The sequence below is a fragment of the Ooceraea biroi genome, chromosome 9, assembly GCF_003672135.1.
Source record: "Ooceraea biroi isolate clonal line C1 chromosome 9, Obir_v5.4, whole genome shotgun sequence".
NCBI lineage: Eukaryota > Metazoa > Arthropoda > Insecta > Hymenoptera > Formicidae > Ooceraea > Ooceraea biroi.
Window position 1 is genome coordinate 3,461,165 of NC_039514.1, and position 19,165 is coordinate 3,480,329.

General features: G+C 43.8%; 1 protein-coding gene across 11 annotated transcripts; it reads right to left on the bottom strand.

Annotated features, from left to right (window-relative positions):
* Positions 1–162: 162 nt before the first annotated feature.
* LOC105281299 (regulator of G-protein signaling 7) lies at positions 163–19,161 on the bottom strand. 11 transcript variants are annotated; one of them, XM_026972572.1, is made up of 18 exons: positions 17,647–19,160; positions 12,141–12,364; positions 11,901–11,997; positions 11,763–11,813; positions 10,799–10,905; positions 10,595–10,708; positions 10,413–10,484; positions 10,087–10,287; positions 9,713–9,888; positions 9,531–9,604; positions 9,294–9,423; positions 8,925–9,146; positions 8,576–8,809; positions 8,339–8,392; positions 6,760–7,079; positions 6,012–6,261; positions 5,457–5,816; positions 163–5,290 (listed from the first exon to the last, which is right to left on the bottom strand). In XM_026972572.1, the coding sequence occupies exons 2-18, from the start codon at positions 12,213–12,215 to the stop codon at positions 5,230–5,232; spliced, it is 2,598 nt and encodes an 865-aa protein (XP_026828373.1). In that variant the 5' UTR covers positions 12,216–12,364; positions 17,647–19,160; the 3' UTR covers positions 163–5,229. The 11 variants fall into 11 exon arrangements, with proteins under 11 accessions (XP_026828373.1, XP_026828372.1, XP_026828374.1 ...); XM_026972571.1 differs by having other exon boundaries at positions 10,799–10,908; positions 17,647–19,159; XM_026972573.1 differs by having other exon boundaries at positions 10,087–10,281; positions 17,647–19,158.
* Positions 19,162–19,165: the final 4 nt, after the last annotated feature.

Consider the following 19,165-nt stretch of genomic DNA (forward strand, 5'->3'; position numbering starts at 1 on the left):
TTATTAAAAGAATATAATTATATACAATTCGATTTGTTTAGAATGATTCTAATAATCGGCAGTAAAATGAAATAATAAACGTCGATCTCGTTTCAACGTGACAAGTTAATTACTTGAGGACAAGATTGGAGAATGGAGAGGGATTGGATTTATGTAATTTTATTTTCATTTTTTTGTCGTAAGTTTGATGATGATTGCTTACAGATTTTTATCACTATTGTTGCTAGCGTTCTCATCTTAGGCTTTATGTGAATATTACATCACATATGTTTTGTGCAAAATGTAATTTTGGAAAAAGGATAGAGTACCTCTTCGCGATAATTGTGGACCTACACAAAATCTCTTACATTTTTTTTATACTTAACGATACGATGGCGTGACGAAAATGCAACTGTCTTTCATCGATGGAACATAAAAAAATTCCGTTGATCGATCTAAAGAATCCGGAATTAAATGTTTGGATCCTTAGATCTTGCCTGTTATTAATGGATCTCAGCTTTCTTCCGCACATTCTTGATACTGCTCCGAGAAATTTGAATTAGTAAATTAATACACATTCCGTACATTCTGATAAATACAAAATCGTGAAATTTTCTAGATTGTCGTAATGAACGAAAAACTTCCGCAGATCTCAAAATCTGCATCACCTGTCTTTTAACTGTAGCGCGTCAAGAGTCGCGATAGCGTCCCACGTCAAATGTGTATAATAATATAAGAATCTCGTGAGAGAGACGCTATAGCGTATTCTTCACTAGAATAATCGGTTTTGCTGGGAGTAGTTTGAATGTAACTGCTTACACCTTTCGATTAAGATAATGCTCTCGAAAAATGAATACGAGTAGTAAAGAATGCTTGTACTTTTCCGAACCCATTGATACATTTACACGCAAATTTTCACTCGCTTATCGATGGCGTTTTACATGTTTAGGCAACGCGTGAAATACACACTTGTACAATAATGCTTCACGCATACGCGAATCTTGGCAATTTCGAGCAAAGTAATGTCGCTCTTTTAATTGCAGATTCATGGCAATTCGAGTAACTAAATGTTAATCCAGCGTAGAAGCGCGATAGTGTGCTGGTTTTTTGATCGGTGCAAATGCATTGTCGGGCAACTGTCCCGTCTTGTTTGCTAGATCTAGCACAGACCCGTTTAATTTCTTCAATAATCAAAATACCCGCGTCCTATGAATCCATCTTTCTCTTAATTATAATGACAATAATCCTTGACGTTTTTTTCATTTTCTAAATTAAGACCATCCCGTCACAGCTCCGACCTCTTCGCGATAAACGCGATAACAGTGTCATCGCGCTTATCACAAAAATGTTGCTTACACATTATAACTAGATAAAAATATAATTTATAAATTGTGTGCGACACAAAAATATATAAATACACTATTTCAACAATATGTACAGTTCTGCTCGAGTCGCAAAAACATTTTTATAAAACGAAACACTTAGAAACACTGTATAAAGCAATATGTATACATGGTGGCACCGGATCTTGCAGACTTTTTCAGCGTGCAACTTGCAAAACACGAATAATTTATGCAAGTTAATTTCTCATTACGTAATAATATTTCAGCGGTTATTATTATACTATTTTAGAAAGATATTTTTTGGACTTTATTCATATCTATTATCTTTTCTATTATTCTATTAACGCAAACTAATCACGTTTCGTTCGTTCTATCATATAAGTGCCATCTCTGCCGGATTAATCATGCACTCGAAATAATTGCGTGTTTCTTTTCAATTAGCCAAAGAGTTAATCGCAACATTGGAATAACAAAGAGACATTATCAATATTTTAGAGTTCAATGTTTTCATATTATACACCGTTGATCGCTCTCGAGACAAAGCTTTCCGAGCTAAACTTGCGATCCTGATAATGACATGCTAAAAATGTAATCCTGATGTACATGCCAGGCGTCACGATTCAAAGTTATACAAAATTCAGTATGAGGGATGCGCTCAAGGTTGCTGCGGTCTATCGGCGTTACGTTATTACGTTATTACGGCGTTAATACGGAACCATGCTGAACGATCACGGACGTTTACGCGAGACGGATTGAGTCGAAGTCGTGCTCCAATTATGAATTGCAATTAAATTAACGTTTAATAATATAGTAACGTTTTGATATTCACGTAAGTCGTGAGTCATCATACGTAAGTCATCATTCTTGCACGAAATAACATTCGTCGACAAATAATATAATTGTGATAAATATGTGTGACATTGATTTTGTCGGAATTATTTGTGCATGGAATTAAAGCATTATAATTAAAAATAATAAAAGTGTTGCATAATACAATCAGATTTACAGAAAATGTTGCACAAACAGAAACATTAATTAATAAGAAATTTAATTAAATTAAAGTGAAGATAGAAAAGAGAAATATTTTCGAAATGTAACAGTTTAATAAATAAGCGGAAATAATTCTTTCTGCTAATTTTTCGCAAAGTGCCCTGAAAAATTGTGTAGTTCACGGTTTTCGCGACAGAGAAAACACGAAGAACACGCCCCGCAAAGCGCCTTTGCGCGCACCCCCGCGTTATTATACGACGATGAGGTCTTTGGCTTGCGAATATAATGAATATAATATATTTTCCAAGATTTTCGAAAGAGCGATGCGCGATGACGTCGGAAATTATTTACACAGAACAGCATCCTTAGGCGAGTATAATTTTTTTGATTTGCTCCATGGCTCCTCTCCTTGCTGTTTAGAATTCGCGCTCTCCCCAGCGTCTGAGTGTTCCCTCTTCAGGGTCCTCTGTGACTTCCTGAATGCTTGACTGCAATGCGCATCTTGTCGGCTCGTGTAATTAAATGTTCGAGCGCGAGCGAGTCGAAAAGTAATCCGATATATATCGTAATTGCCGTGACGCGAACGAAATCGTACGGTGGCAAGTATATCATGTTCACTCCCTTAACAATCGCGGGACATGTGTTTTTATCTTTTTTTTTTCTTTACTCTCTATAATATATTATTATCCACTAACCTATCATAAGAACATTACGGTACTTAAGTTGAGCTGCTGAATTAACAATATGACCGTCATGAATACTTTTAGAATCCTTAATGATTACGTTCGCGTGTTCAGATCGTCGGTGTGCGAGCTCGTTGCCTCTCAGTAAATTCATCAGTATGCTTCGCTCTTGCGAATATGCTTCATTTATGCGTTCGTTACTTCGCATGGAAAGTAAATACACACAAATGTGTTCTTTATTATTTAAATTAATCGAAGAATTTGTGTTAAATTATAAAAGTTCGATACTCGTTTGTTGTTGGAAAGTGTCGACGGGTGTTAAACGTCGCATTCTCTTTCCTTTGATTTATTCTTCTTATCATTCTTGACCTGCTATTCTCATAATGTGCGACATAATTAGATGCTCATTTCTCATTCTACCGAATTAATATTTCCCCTTCGCCGAGGAAAACGAGAGATTGGCTGTCAGAGTCGTTGTAAAATTCGCGATCGAACATGAGATAAATCGTCAAGAATTATAATGTAACAATTATGTGTCGTTCTAATCTTAAAAACTACACACGAAAGAACATCAACGTTACAGTTAAGAGCACAACTTTCTTCTTACGCATTTTTGTAATTGAAACAACACGTTCTTCGGTTTCGAAGCGCCGGATCGGAGTTCCTGCGGGCAGTAACAGGACCAGGGATCCGGAGCAATGGACACTTAAGAGCTGCTTAGATTCGCATGAATAATCTTTTACTCTTTCTTCATAAATTCGAAACGCGAACGCGATTTGCTTAAGCGAGGATCAACGAGTAAAGCGCCGTAAAATCGCCTTGATCCGCCGTCGACGGTGTCGGTCTTACTTAATCGTAGAGGCGATTGCGACAAACGACGAATTACAACACGGAGTTACCATCTATATAGTTAGACACTTACTTAGAATATATCAGGTCACGATAAATTGTCGATATAGTTAATATCGAACGCTTGCTAAACATGGCTAGCTCTAGGCAGTAATTCTAAGTGAGACGCGGATGTGCACATCGATATCGCGCGTAAATTATTAACGTCGCACATTGGGAAATGCAATATTCCGGAAGTAAAAAAAATGTTTCGAGAATGCTCGTGATCACGATATATTCACTCTTCACGCGATATTGTTAATCGATGAATCCGTCAATCGGTGGTGATCCTGTCACGGATCAATCTCGCATATGCTGTAACGTATATCGGGAAACGTGGAAACGCAAAGTTTCGCGAAGTACGGTCCGCGAAAGAACGAGCATCCGGAAAAGCGCGACCATCGAGAGCGGCCAAGTACAGGCTCAACTTTGGCTGGCACCCGAAGAGCACGCGTTTGCGCGGGATACTGAATCGAGTATAACGAGTTCCCAATCCGCAGGCTGGAACTTACTCGCTACTTGCTACTTGCTCGGTAACACGTTGTTGTTGCACGCTTGAACGCGAAACTCGACAGAAAAAGACACGGTCTACGGTATCCGGCATTCGTATCACCTAATACGTCTTTGAAATATCTTTCGTCTACGCTTAATCTATGTACAACAATGTTTAGAGGCTACTCTCTAGCGTTTCTACAACTGGACAATAGCATTCGACCTCTTTCTCAGGGTTTTCATTAATTAATTAATAGCGACGTATCTTCCAACTCACATATACCACAAACATGGTATAAGTAGCGGGAGGTCAAATAGATCTATATGTCGGAAAAGACGAAAGAGATCCGAATGTTTAATCGTGAGTCGAGATTCCATGTGAATCCACTGTGGATCCTGATCTCCTGCGCGAGTAGGATCGTTAGGCCATGTTAATAGTGTAATATTAATAGTTATTCGATGCAAAGTTAGCGACTAGACGCCGATACTCGTTTTCACCGTGTTACATTTTCGCATTTCTCGGTCCTCGATCGAATAAATCGCACGCGACCTCTATTTTTCAGGCAATACCATAATTTTCCATAACTCGCGGATCCGCGAATATCCAAATGATCGCAAACAAATTTGTTTCACCGCGACTCCCGTAGAAAGCTTAGACACACAGGATAAGCTTCATCTCCAAAAGGTCTCTGTCGCTCGTGTAATACAATACGGTCCAAGTTCCGTCGCGTAAACGGCGCTCTGAACACGCGAACACGAGCGAACAACTCAGCAAAGTGGATCAAAGTGGAAATCGGATTTGTGAATGTTTTAAATGTAAAATGCAAGATTCCTTTTTTAATATCAACGACAAATTACAAGTAACCTAAAGTCGCATAGGTTTTTACATAGGGTGCATCCACTCTACAGTTCTCCCTGAAACAGACAGTGAACTCCGTGCGAATGAGAACGTTATTACGGGAATTACTTACAAGTTACAACAGAGAGAGAGAGACAGATTTGCGCCGGAGAAGGTCTCGAAAGCGCGATCAGCGCGACAGAGGCAAGCGTGCAAACAACAGGTCTGGTCAGAGGTACTTACTCGTCCTCCCACGGGCATACTTCGTTAACATTATTGTCACGCTTCTCCCGAGGTACCGCTTGCGCAGCAGCCGACTGGTCCTCCTGCTGGGCGTCCGGCTCCCAGACAGGCACGACCTGCGACTCCTCTGGCGGTTCTTCGGTCGTCGCCGATTCCTCGGGCACCGGCGACACGTCCGCCCCGGTGTCGGCCCGCGAATCCTCGTCCTTCGTCCTCTCCTCTGTGCCGATCTCCCCCGCGTCTCTCGCTGTACAGCTCTCGCTCGCCTCCTCCTCGACGTTCTCCATCGTGGAGTTGTCGCTTGGCAGGTCACCCACGATCGCACTGATGCTGATCAAGGGTGCTTTCGCACAGCTCGCCCTGCGATCGACAACGTATTTTAATTTTCAAACTCACAAGATCTCACACGTCGAGTATCAATATTAGGCTGTAAATTAAGGTTTGTGAATCCAAACACTGGATGGCTCTAGGTGGCTGTATTCGTACATAGTACTTTTTTGGATAAGTTTTCGTTTTTCTTAATGGTTGTCTATCTTGCATGAAAATTCTTCTTACTTGGGACTTGGCTGGTTTTCCCTCACGATGACGGTTTCCGCGAGCGTCTCCTCCTCGGGCACAATCTTCTCCAGGGACGACTTCTCTTCCATTTTCTCGACCGCGTGAGAGTACTCAAATGATTGCTGGGGAGACGGATAGTTGCATGACGACACGGATGCGCGACTCGTCTCGGATAGCCTAATGCGGCCACTCGCCGAGCAGGTAGAATAGTTTCGCGTTATTGGGCCAGGACCTGAAGTCGATGCACCTGCGTGAAGAAGGCCAACATTTAGATCCTCTTCTAGAGCGATATTGATAGTACGTTCTTACATTAAGATCATCTTAAGTATAATTTTAAGATATCAATGAAATTATCTTTATTGCTCTTAATATATTATAGGATTGGAATAGGAATTCCTTTCATTTCTTCTTAGTGAAATTAAAGGCAAAAAATAAAAGTAAAAAAAAGCAAATGCATTTTTTTCTAATGATTATTTAAACTATCAGGTAATTTTATTTGTTAATTTAATTGTAATTTATTTTATTTGTCATCAAGCAATTTCAAATTTGCCTAGCTTTCTGAGCAAAGAAAAAATGCTGAACGAAAAAAAGAAAGAGAGAGAATTTATATTTCAACTAAAAACATCTCAAGATCGCGCTTGAGACAATTTTCAATGCCAGGGTAGTTTATGAATAGCAAGTTCTTCCAATTAGACTCGTCTCTCGTGTCGCGAATGTTGTGTTGTGCTGCTAACAATATACCGACCTATGCTACCGCTATGTTGCAAACTACATGACTTCCGCAGCCGCTCGGAGACCTCCGCGATGGCGAGACTGACGTCCGACGACGAGCTGCAGGAGTCCAGCTGCGCGGAATTCTTGCGGGAGGCGCGCGCGGCCTCGGCGGAGTGCGCGATTGTCGCGTGACCGCCGCTGTCCCACACGTGCCGGGCTTGATCAGCTGATGCTGTCCCTCCAGAGGACTCGGCGTTCGCCGATCCGTGCTCGGTGCTCGGTCCCGGCACGGCCTCCCACGGGCACACGTCGTCCATAGGGCGAACCGCCACTTCCGTCGCGCCAGCATCCCTGACAACAGGAACTTTATTATATGATTTAGTTTTCACCGTTTGCTTTCGGCAAGGTACCACGCGCTTAGCGTGCGTGCGTGTGTGTGTGTGTATTTTGTATGTGTGTGTGTGTGTGTCTCGTTTCGTCAGTTGATGCATGCATGAGGCTCCATTCAACGACTAGGGACAATTTAAGGCACTGTACATACGTGTCTCGGAATTATCCTCCGCGAGAAGGGTTGCTCCGTAGCTGAGCAATGAACGATAATTCCGGGATACCTAGCTTGTATGGGTCTGATTCGCGTGTTTTCGTAAAGATTGAATCAAAAGTCAAAGTTATATATTACGTCTCGCGCACTCGGGTAATCGATAGCTTTTTAATATCGAGAAGAAGCTCTTGCAAGACGTTAGATAATAAATCGAAAAGATCTTCATTTTGTAGAAGGATTGGTAAAGGTACATGTTTTTCTTATTGTGCGAGTTAATGTGCTTGGACAGATACCGTATATGTATATAACGTGTTACATAAAATAGTACAGAGAGATATATGAACATAGAGGAAGACTAAGCTTGATACGGACGACACAATATCGAAAAATTAAGACAATTATACGGAGTGTCTCAAGAGAGATCAAACGTAAGTCAATAACAATGGCTTTCTTTGCAGAGTAAGAAGGTAGAGAAAACGTTTGTTGCGACAAAAGATTAATTTCTTTACGGGTGAGCTCTTGTTTGAAACACCCCGCGAATGGCAGTATTTGATAGTATTCAGAAAACACTGAGATTTGTCAAAGAGAATCAAAGAACGGGCACAGTATTGCCTTACAACACGATTACCAATGCTTTTACACACACTTTAGTGAATCTTTTACAATATAAATGATCACTATGATCTCTTTAAAAGTGCTTGAAAAGTTCTCAAATACACCGAAATTAGAGGGCTTGCCAAAGTTTGATACGAACGTAGAGCAGAGAGCGTTACAACTCGTAGCGCATTAATAACTCGGATCGTTCTCTTTCTCTCTTTCTTTGTGCGTCTTGTCCTCTGCATTGCCCAGCTTCTCGTTGTTATTCTACAATCAAATGGAGATCCGCGAGAATGGCTTGCACAGTGCGGAGACACAAAGAAGGTGCGAGAGAGAGAGAGAGAGAGAGAGAGAGAGAGAGAGAGAGAGAGAGAGAGAGATCAAGGAACTGCTATATTAATGCGCTACGCGTGTGCGGCCCGCTCCTACATTTAATCGAGCGTACCGTGGTATGTATCGGGATATGACTTACTGAATACTACGTGGACTAGGCCTCGAAGGTATCTTTAGTCGTGGTAGATCTCCCCTGAAAATACGACGCGCACGAATAAGCCTATCATTGGCCACGCCTACCCTATGCCGAGCGAACAAACAGCATGAGAGCAACAGATAAAGCGCAAGAGTGGCCATTGTCCCGCCGGACGGCGAGATTTAGATAGAGATTTTTTTGGTATGGGGACCATCATCGGGCCCCCCAATCCCCGCATACCTGTATGGGATGTCAGTGAGGTTCGATTGACTGTGGGAGTGCGGCACTCGCGGCGCGGAAGCGACGTCGCGGACGCCGCACACGGCAAGTTCGTGAGCACTTCCGGTCAGACTCCGGTCGCTTCCTCTTCGCCTACCGCCGCTACCACTACTACTTATGTGCTGCAAAGTGCTAGACGTTGGTGTCGAAGTGGAGGAAACTTTCTTTTTGGCTTGCCCGCCGAAACCGAAAAATCTGGAAAGGCAGAAAGTACCTATTAACTATTAGTCGCATCGCGAATTTTGCGATATTATAAAACATTGTTGTAACATAAAAATTTATATTGCAAAACATTCGACGGAAATTCTACCTCTTTTTTTGCAGAGGTTGTACGCCAGCAGCTAAGAGATTACGGTATTGATCGGAGCGAATAAATCTAGGATAGCAGTCCTTCTTTAGAAGTAGCGTATATACATGCTCCGCGGCGGAATCGAATGTAAATCTGCTCGGGTTTTTCATTTCCTGATGAATCCTCTCCATCGTTTTCCCGTCTATGTTGATTTCGCAGGGAGCTCCAGGTGCCAGGAATTCTCTGTGCGTGTTTCAACGGATCACGGATAAATATCGTGTTTACATCGTTCAAAAAATATTAGACATCGCATGTGTCAGAGATATCAATATCAGATATATCAGATGTGTATTTTCTGATAAATATCCGATATCACACGTGACAATGTACCTAAAAATTTTGTTGACTGTGTCAGGTATTTGCGCTTGGTTGCTGTGCCTGAGATTCTTAACTTCCACCCAAAATCTTATGTTCTCGTGGCTGTATTCTTTCTTTAAATAATTCGTGAATTCTTGTAAACCTGTTGGAGCAGAATATATCATCTGTGAGCCTGCCAGCGAGATGGACATGATGGTATTCCAACATAATCTATTCTATTCTATTCTTATATAATCGAAAGATTTTTACCTCTAGGATCGGACATAAGTTCTTCCATCGACAGCCCCCATCGCTTGACACGCTTCTCCGTAGGAACTTCCACTCTAGAGGCGCGCAAATAAAATTATTTTATTAAATAACGCGAAGAATATAAAATTACATAATGTAGAGTTACATGAAACTAATAATAATGTAAAATTTTTAATACTCACAAAGGACTGTTCAGTTGCCAAAACGTATGATCGTCGGTAATCCACGGATTGGAAGGTTGCGGCTGTACGAACATGGGGTCGTATTCCACGTGCGTTTCAAAGTATGATTTCAAATTTTCGACCGCAGTCGAAACCTTTATTCTCGTGCGTATCAAATTGTTCCGTAAAAAAGACACCTAAAAAATCAAGACATGATAAATCGAAATCCTTTTAAAACTTTGGAATTCCTTTTAGAATCTGAAATTCTAATCGGAATTCTGATCAGAATTCTGATATCGGGATGCTGATCCGATGGGGGGGGGGGAGGGGGATCGCACACCCCATGGAAAGGGATAGCGCAAGTCACGAATGGGGGAAAAAAGATCGGTGCTCACCTCACGTTGTAGATCGGCGAGAGTGCGTTTACGTGACAGAGGTCGTGGAATTCCAGGACGAAAGCGAGTGGGCACGGGCACGGCTTCCAGGCTACTGAGGCAACCAGGTGGCGGTCGATAGACTCTCCAAAATGCTCGTTCTTGCGAATCGCTCACTATCTTGTCCCCCTTCTTGCGCTCCTTGGCGATGCGTACCTGGGCCCACACAATCAGCAGCATTTCAAGGAGTCACGTGCTCGAATATGCGAAATCGGCATTACGCGGAACAATATTCTCGGGCGCGTTATCAGTAGCGATAAAATCAATAATGGCGGATAATTATTCACCTGTTCCTCGGCTTGAATCTGTATCGCATCCCATTTGTTTTGCAGGTTCTTGCGCAGGCTATTCAAAGCTTCCTAAGGAAGAACACAATTCTCTTTTAACGATACTGCCACGCGTGATTTTCGTTCGATTGTTTGTTTCTTTTGTTTTTTTTTTCTTTTTATTGCAACAGGGATTTACATACGAGCTCGTAATCCTCGAGAGCGTGGCGTTGCTTGTTCCTCAGAGTTCGTTTAGCCAAATAAATCGCATACTCCACGTTGTCGGGGGTTTTTTGCCACGGCCAATAATAGGGTGACTGCACGCGTCAATTAATGTTCAGGATGAATATTGGAAAATGCTGATTAATCGAACATCACCTTATATCACGCAATTATTTTCAACTTACCTGAAATCTATACAGAGAGCTATCGTCCTTTACAGTGAGCGTCTTGGAGTCATTCACCGGGAAGAAATAGCCGTACTGGCATAGTTGATTAGCAATATGGACCGCCTCTACTGTCAAACATAACAATTTTGATATTTCATATTTGGGGAAACGTGTATAACGATGGAAAGCCTCTAACAAGTGTTGCTCGGGATCGCGTAGGTCGCACAAACGATGCCACATTGCTCTGTATTTTAGTAGAATTTGTTCATAGTTAACGATCTTTCTAGCGAACATACGTTGATGCCCGCAGTAAATCAAGACTTAATTATTTTTGGACAGTTGCAAAACACGAGAAAGAAAGAGAGAGAGAGAAAGAGAGCTATAACGAGCCCTCTTTGAAGAGAACATCAGTTTCGAGCAGTCGTAATGTAAGATTGATTTAGCTTTAATTCGATGATTTATGAAAGTGAAGTATGGCCGAAATTTACCTTCTTCATTCACATGTGCGAATTGCGCACGTAACGCGGCATTCGAGAAAAAACCTCGGGACGAAATCTGGAAAATCTGTCCTCCAATTGACAGAATAGTAGTTCGCGAGTTTTCTCACAGATGAAAAAGTCATCGTTATTATCAGTAATTAGCAGTATAGATGACTTATGTTCGACTTGAACGGAGGAACGTCCTGTATAGTGTAACGTATTAACGTGTAATCGACACTTCGAAGGCGCCAAGCTATTGAGCCAAAGTATCGACATAAATGTGGAAAATGTCGGAAATAGCGAAGAAGCAAAAGTATATCGTTAATATCATTAGTAGCAGTGGACATCCTCAGGCAGAACGTCAGGTGGATTCTAGCGTGTCGGTGACGTCGAGGTGAGCGAGCGAGCGAGAGTAAGAGCGGCAGCGGAGAGCAGATATAGTCGACAACGATCACAGTGATGGCAGGCAGTGGTAGTGGTAGTGGGTATACACGATTCCGTACCTGATTCTTCGATGGCAAGCCGCTCCATCAGCCACTCGATGAGGTCGTAACCTGCAACATGCAGGCAGCCTACTGTAGTGTCCTGGCCGTGTTGGCCGCTTACGCTTACTCCACAACGCAGGTACCGTTGGCACTCACCCATGAACGCTGAAGGGATCGAGGTGAGAAATTGTTTTTGGCTGCGCACGGGTACCCCGCTCTCAGGGTCTTGCATCTCCCGCACCAGCCCCTCCATCTGCGCGCGAGATCAATTATTAAGATCGATTATTACGAGTAGAGTATTTTATTAAATTCCCGTCATCATCGCGGCGATATGAATCGAGATGAATCGATATGAATCGGTTAGGGGATGATTCTAATTGCACGCGGCAGGCATACCTTGTCGAAGGCGCAAGGCCTGTGAATGCGTGGCTCCTTCTCTTTCTGTTGTTGTTGATTGCTAGAGGCCTCCATCGCGATCGAGGCGGCCCTCTGCGTCGCTGGCAGGAGCAGTGACGATACCGATGGCGGAGGGGGCTGGGGAGCTGGGCCGGAGACGGGTCTACCCGAACTCCATGGGGCTCTGGCCCCATCCCATCACTCCAGTCACCCCCGCACGTTCACTGAAACACATCCGGTAAATCGCCCTTTTTATATACATCTCCCTTATTCATCTCGTTTAAACGCAAGAGATACGGGAAACGCGCGCGCGCGCGTGCGCGACACTATATATATAGATACAAGAGAATGAGAGAGAGAGTGCGCGTTTGAACGCGTATGTACCTAATTTTCGCGCGATATTTTATTTCGACGCTGTGTACGAGAATGACATAAAAGAAGAAAATTTGCAACTCCCGCCACGAAACTGGTGATAACCATTACGCTTAAGAGGGAATTCGCGTTTAATTTCCAATTTGCCTTTGCGCCCTTCCGTCCATTTAATTAAATCTACCCTTCGTTTATACGCGTATACAACCCGCAATTAGTCTTCAATCAATCGATAAGGCTTTGAACAAGGATGTAGTGCTTTCTCCACGTTCACATTCTCTCAATTCTATTTTCGGATTCCAAGCTGTTAGATATTTCCGTGAGTTTAGGAATATCTTTCTCTTGATATTCTTAAATAACTGCCTTCTCATACCTGTTACATCTCTATAGTTCTGTCAAGTTTTAATTCCGTGTTTCATGACACGCCTGCAGGCCGAACAAGAACTCTACTCTCTTCTCTCATTATTTATCAAGATGTAACGAATTAAGAAAATTGGATAGAAATATTGGATGTTTAAAACGTTCATTTTACATGTGTAACGAGATACATTTGCGCGAGCCCCTCTTACAGCTTTCGTTAAGGACAACATATTTGCCAAACAGTACTTATCAACCGATTAGTTATTACTGACAAAGTATTGTAGAATGGATCGCAGTGTGTCTTCAGTATGTCGTGCAAAGCTTATAAATGGATAAGGCATTCCATCTTCGGGGAGACCATTTAGCTGAAATTAAAGAAATCCGCGCTGTGAAGCATCTCGTTTCCGCCTACAACTTCCGCCGTTCCACATCGCGCTCATGCAACAAACTGCGACAATAATAATAAACGACCGTAATGGCAAATGGCGAAATATGCCCGAGTCGACGTAATAAACGTTTCCTTCCGGATATTCTCTGCGCGCGCGGTATTTTGCGTTCCGGATGAAGATTTTTACTTTATTATTCGCCGATTTCCCTTAATTGATTGGGAATAAAAACCCGTCGGCAGCTCTCTCTCGAAAGCGTCTCCCTACAGCGAATATTGGAAAATTCATTAGATAAAATATAATCTGGGTTTTGCACTCGACTTTTTTTTTCGCGGAAGAAAATCTTGAAAGATCCACATCGAGAGAAAAAGTTCCACGCGACAACTTCCGAGAAGAGAGAGTTTCGCGTTTAGCGCTAAAAGTACAAGGATACCCCGAAATTGTTCGCGGTAGAACGTAGACGTTCGCGGAAAAGAAAAAGAGATCGAAGTTTCGTTGTTTAAAACGTCACGCTTTGCGATGCCAAGATGCAATCACGACTTATCCGACTGATCTCGAGCGAAACTAAAGTAAGGTCAGCGCGAATTGCCGTCAAGGTTGCGGCGCGATGCATCGACGGGAAACGACTGGTGTCCTGAAAACGGAGGTGGCCTCATGCATGTGTGATCAGATGAAGTCGGGTACTCAGATAAAACCGCTGTCGATATATCGGCGTATCTCGGGTTAATGAACCCGGACCTATTCGACTGGCGATAATGGGGTAGTGTTTTCTCGTCTAGCTAAAGAAAGCCGCATCGCATAACGGAGGATGAGAGAAAGAGAAGAAGAAGGAGACGAAACAAACACACAGTTATGGAAGTTGCCGATATCCGTGACTCACAACTGTTGGAGTTATAAATATATGATTATCTAAACTCGCGTTTGAAAATTCCTCCAGATCGCATCTCACTCGGTGTGGTGGACTTCCGTTTTCGTGTTTCTCCATTTTCGACGGAGCAAGTTTTTAACTTGGTCATTCTATGGTATCTGTTGCGAGAGACTCTTCCTCGTTTCCCTTATTTCTGAGCTCAAAATTCGAATCGGTTTTCAAGGAAGAAGTTTCGGATTTTCAAGACGTGAACGAGAAATTCGAGGACGCGTTCAGTAAAAAAGTACGTCGAGAGAGAGAGAGAGAGAGAGAAGCGCGGATGAAATAAAAGAGAGAAAGAAAAACATATAGGAGCCGAATACCAATCGGAATACGCTTGATATAGAAAGAAGGAGAGTATCAAAGCCAGAATATCAAAACAAATCCCCAAATGACCTGAGAACAAGCAAATGCGTGGGCGGGAGCGGGTCTCCCCCTGCATTACCTCAGCAACCCTACATCTTCCCTCTGCCTGCCGATTTACGTGCTAATCTGAAATCGATAAGTCCTCCGGCACGTCCCGGGACTTTGGGGACGTACGCTTCTACGAATTATTCAGTGTGCGGAGTTATTAATGTCCTGCTCAATTACAGGCGAGTTTTCAGCAACTGGGGGAAATCAATTAAGCACGCGCGGGGGTGGCGCAATGTCCCTTGTCGCGTATCGTCACCGTCGGCTAGGACGGCCTCTCCTCTTTCTCCGCTTCGTCCGTAAAAACAAGTTCGTGTAACGCACCATTACGCGTTTTCCTCCTGAATCCAGATTACTTCATCATTACATCTTTGTGTTGAGATTTATTTTTTCTTCGTTTATTGCGTAATCTCGTTTTACTTATCCAAGGGCTTTCCCGTCGTTTCCTGTCGTCGTTTTGCTTCCAGTCGAATTGATGGCGCAAATTCGACGTTTTACATCGGTGATTGGAATTACTTCCACTTTCGAGGCGATTGTCAAAAGCTACGCCCACTTCTTTCCCCTCGCCTCTCTGCACGGTCGGCGAAAGGTATCCTCCAACTGATAATTGCGGATTGCACAGGACTGTCACATGTCGGCAGGTGCTTGCGAGGGGCTTCCTAATTACTAGTCTATTCTTATCAAAGTTCTCTATGTTTCTATTTTTATACATACTATCAATATATTTATATTATACAACGCGACAATAGCTTTCCACGTCATCCATGAGGTACTATAGAATAGATTAGTAATTAGGAAGCGCCTGCCGACACGTGACAGTCCTGTGCCTGAGTACCGTGACCTGCAGAGAGGCAAGGGGAAAGAGGTAGACGTAGCTCTTGAAAATCGCCTCAAAAGTGGAAGAAATTCCGATCACCGTTTACATTATCGACGGCAGGAGCGTGTCTCCTTCATACTAAATTTTTAATGCGTCTTTTGCTCTGTATTTTCACGATCGCGTTATCCACAAAAAATGATAAAAAAAGAAAAGAAGCGAAACACTTATCACAAGTTTATATGGGTCCCATTTTAATCCACCATAAATACGTGTGAGAAATGCGATCCGCCCAAAAAATCTGAAAAAAAAGATCGTGCTTTGAGTCAATTCCAAGAAAAGCTCGAATAAGTAATATCAGTGAAAGATATCACGGCTGTCATAAAAATCCGAGGGAAGCGACGCTAAGCTCGCCTTTCTATGGGATTAACTCCCGCGGAATTCTCTCGACGGATCTCGTTTCCTGTGGAGCTTTGTATGGACGATAACGAATTTCCTTGTTTCCTATTCAGGCGCAGGACATTCAGCAAACACGAGGAAAGCGTGCGCAGCATTAACCCTTTTCAATTGTGAGAAAGGGGATAAAGTTGTTAGGACTTTTCGATTTCTTGAATTCTGGACCGCTTGAATCCTCAGGAATAGAATATTCAGGGAAGCTTGGATCGCTATCTTCGTCGAGACAGATACAGATTCGAAGGTAATCGAATTGTTGGATCGTATTGGACCACTGGACGAATCGGTTTGCAATTGTTCACGGTGTATATACGTATTTAATTTTAAACTTTTGAGTGTGTACATAGTAACTGGAGGAGAAAAGCGATCTGCAGGAAGAAACGGTAGATAAAAATAAACACAATACGCATCCTTCGTTTTCTTTCGAGTATCCTCCCTATTATCGGTCAGTTTGTTCAGGTGACGAAGTAATTTAGGGGCGAACATTACCTCGAAATAGCCCCTAAATTGAATGAATGGTTCCGCGCAGACGATTTTAGTTTGTCCCTCCCGGGCCACCCCGTGCCGCTCTAGCCTGTGCCGACAAATAAAAGCGCTCAGTTCCGCGCCTGAGCGGAACAATAGCCGCGCGACAGATTGAAATTTTAATTAAATTTTCACTCCGCGCGCACAATTCACATTTCCATTTTCCAAGAAAATGATCGCGCCTACTCGGATCGATTGAAAGATTAAGTCGCTACTGCGAAAATCGTTCTCGTCTCGATAATGCTTCGCAACGCTTTATACCTTCGTTTCACAAGTGATGATCGTTAGAGGAGAGACTTAAGAGCGAATTCAGCGGAGTCGGCACTTTTTGACCCTGAAAAAAGTCACGTCGCGGCGGTCCTGCGGGTGTGTACGGGCGAAAATACACGGGATATTCCATTCGTGATATCCAATACGCAGGAAGACGTAACTTTAATGAACCACAAGGGCTTGGTCGCTTTAACCCCTTCCCAGCCCAGTGACGAGGGTTTTTCGTTGCTACCTCCCATTTTAGATCGAATGATACGCATCTGTATCACACATGTGGCTTCGAATGTGATTATCAGTAGCGCCACATTCTCCGTTCTTCCTCCATGCCGAGTTTCTAATTGTCACCTTGTAAATTTAACTCTGAGACGAAGTCGGAAGACGCACGTGAGCATCATTAACAGCGAGATATATAATCGGGACGGAATTTGAACAATTGGCGGCTTAAATAAGCGCGTCGCGTTCGTGAATCATCGGTCCTTGAAAAGTTAGCAGACAGGTGAATTCCAGAACGACCACGTCAATATTACACGATAACGCAAATTCCAATTATCGTCGCTCAATTGACGTTATCGCGTCGGTACCAACAACAAATACAGATACGCTACGGCGGAATAAAAATCGATTGACACTAACGAAATATCTGTCGATTAAATCGTCGTACGTCGCATTGCAATGCCAATTGACCATTACAATCTGTCTAGATAGTGCTAGATTCTCAAGAATGCGAGATGATTCGAAAGTATAGAATATACATATTTGAGCATGCAGGTATGTACAAGGATCAGTAAAGTCAGTGCTTCGTTTCCGTAAATTAGAATTTTGCATTGTCAAAACTTTCCACGTATTTTAAAACGTTTGACAACGCGGTTAAAACACTTTGCCGAACGAACTGTGAAAGTAGACACTAACTCTGACGAAGAGGAGGAATTATTCAGTCAGTGTTATTGTCAATATTCGGCATATGCACAGCTATAAATAATGAATCGTAAAAGACTGTTGATGTAGACGTACCTTAACATGTTAATACTGCGTTAGCAGCGCGATAGGACATCCGAAAAATGTGTAATGGACACTATCACCTTACACTATCACTGCATTGGCACTGCCATAAATGCATCATCGCGTTACCATCAGCAAATTCAGAGCCGCTTGTTATCCAGCGATATGCAAGTCGAATTACTGGGAGACAGATATTTCTATCGCTACGTTCCGACACTACTATAGACGAACCGTTGACCACCGTTCAATATGATTCATGACAGGAACTATAGAGAATTGATATTATATATGTTTACTGACATATCTCTCGAGATGCCATACTGCGTGACATCGGGGCACTACCATGGACACAGCTTGCTAGCAACATTTTCTCAGTTCTCAAGTGGCTCGGCATTTCTCACGACGGTGCCCGAAAATCGACGTCACCCCGTCACCCCGCACTAGTGTCTACCCGATTCACGGAGGATTCTATTACAGCGAATCCCCGAGCGGTGCTCCGCGCGAGGAGCGCGCACTTGGCAAGAGGTTGGCGCTAATACTCGTAAAGGGCGCGAGCCACCCCCTGGGAACGCGCACATGTCGCAATCGTAGTGCATCTCGCGCCTTTTCGACGACGATGCCGGGCGCAGGAGATATGACGTGGCCCGATCGAATGGTCCACTTTTCGCAGCGCTAAGCCTCCACTCCTGTGGTCGATATTTATTGCGCTTCGGCCGAGGCCCAGGCTCGCGGCCGCTCCAAAGAAATCGACTCGATCACTTCACGTCCCTCGGGCCAGTTGTTAATCAGCCTCGAGGAGGAAGCGCGCGCGCTCTCTCTCTCTCTCCCCCTTTCTTCCCCGCTGTTCCCTTTGCCGGCGAAAAATCGCCTCTTCCTCTCCCTACTCTCCCCGGATCTCGATCGACCGATGCCGATTTAACGGCCGCCACGGAGGAGGGACGGCCGGAGCACGGCGTTCCTGCTGGTGTCGCGCCGCCGGCGGTCGTACGTTCTCGCAGACGCGGACTCGCTTGTTATCGTTGCCGCTGTCATCGTCACGGTCACCGTGGTCGAGCGGTGTCAAGCGATTCACACGGCATTCCCGGCGGAGGATACCCTGGCGAATGATCGAGGGGAAGGGAAAGCGACCGAGGGAGAGAGAGAAGAAGGTGCACGACGGGGTACGACTCGGCGCGTCCGCAAGGGTCTCTCTCTCTCTCTCTCTCTCCCCCCTTCTCTTTCTCTCTTTCTCGCTCTCTATCTCTTTCTCTCCTACCCTTCCTTCGTTTTGCCCCTCCGCTTTGACACTGCTGCTGATCACCACGACACGAAGCAATAAAATGTCACAAACTCTACTACTCACTCGACGAGTCAGGGCAGTGGAGCTTCATGAACGCGTCCCGCAGTATGTATCAGGCCATCAGAGCACGGCCGAGCTCGCGGCCCTTCCGCAGCTTCGAGTATAAAGCCACCGTCTGCACCGATACGCCGTTAAGGCAGCACCGCGCGCACACGCACCACCAGCAGCAACACCGCCGCCGCCGCCGCCGCC

Coding starts and splice junctions, on each gene's coding strand:
- LOC105281299 (XM_020032287.2), bottom strand. CDS start 12,215: ATGGAGGCCTCTAGCAATCAACAACAACAGAAAGAGAAGGAGCCACGC. Junction 11,998..12,140: donor GGCCTTGCGCCTTCGACAAG/GTATGCCTGCCG, acceptor TCTCGCGCGCAG/ATGGAGGGGCTGGTGCGGGA. Junction 7,080..8,338: donor CCTAGTCCACGTAGTATTCA/GTAAGTCATATC, acceptor TCCTGTTGTCAG/GGATGCTGGCGCGACGGAAG.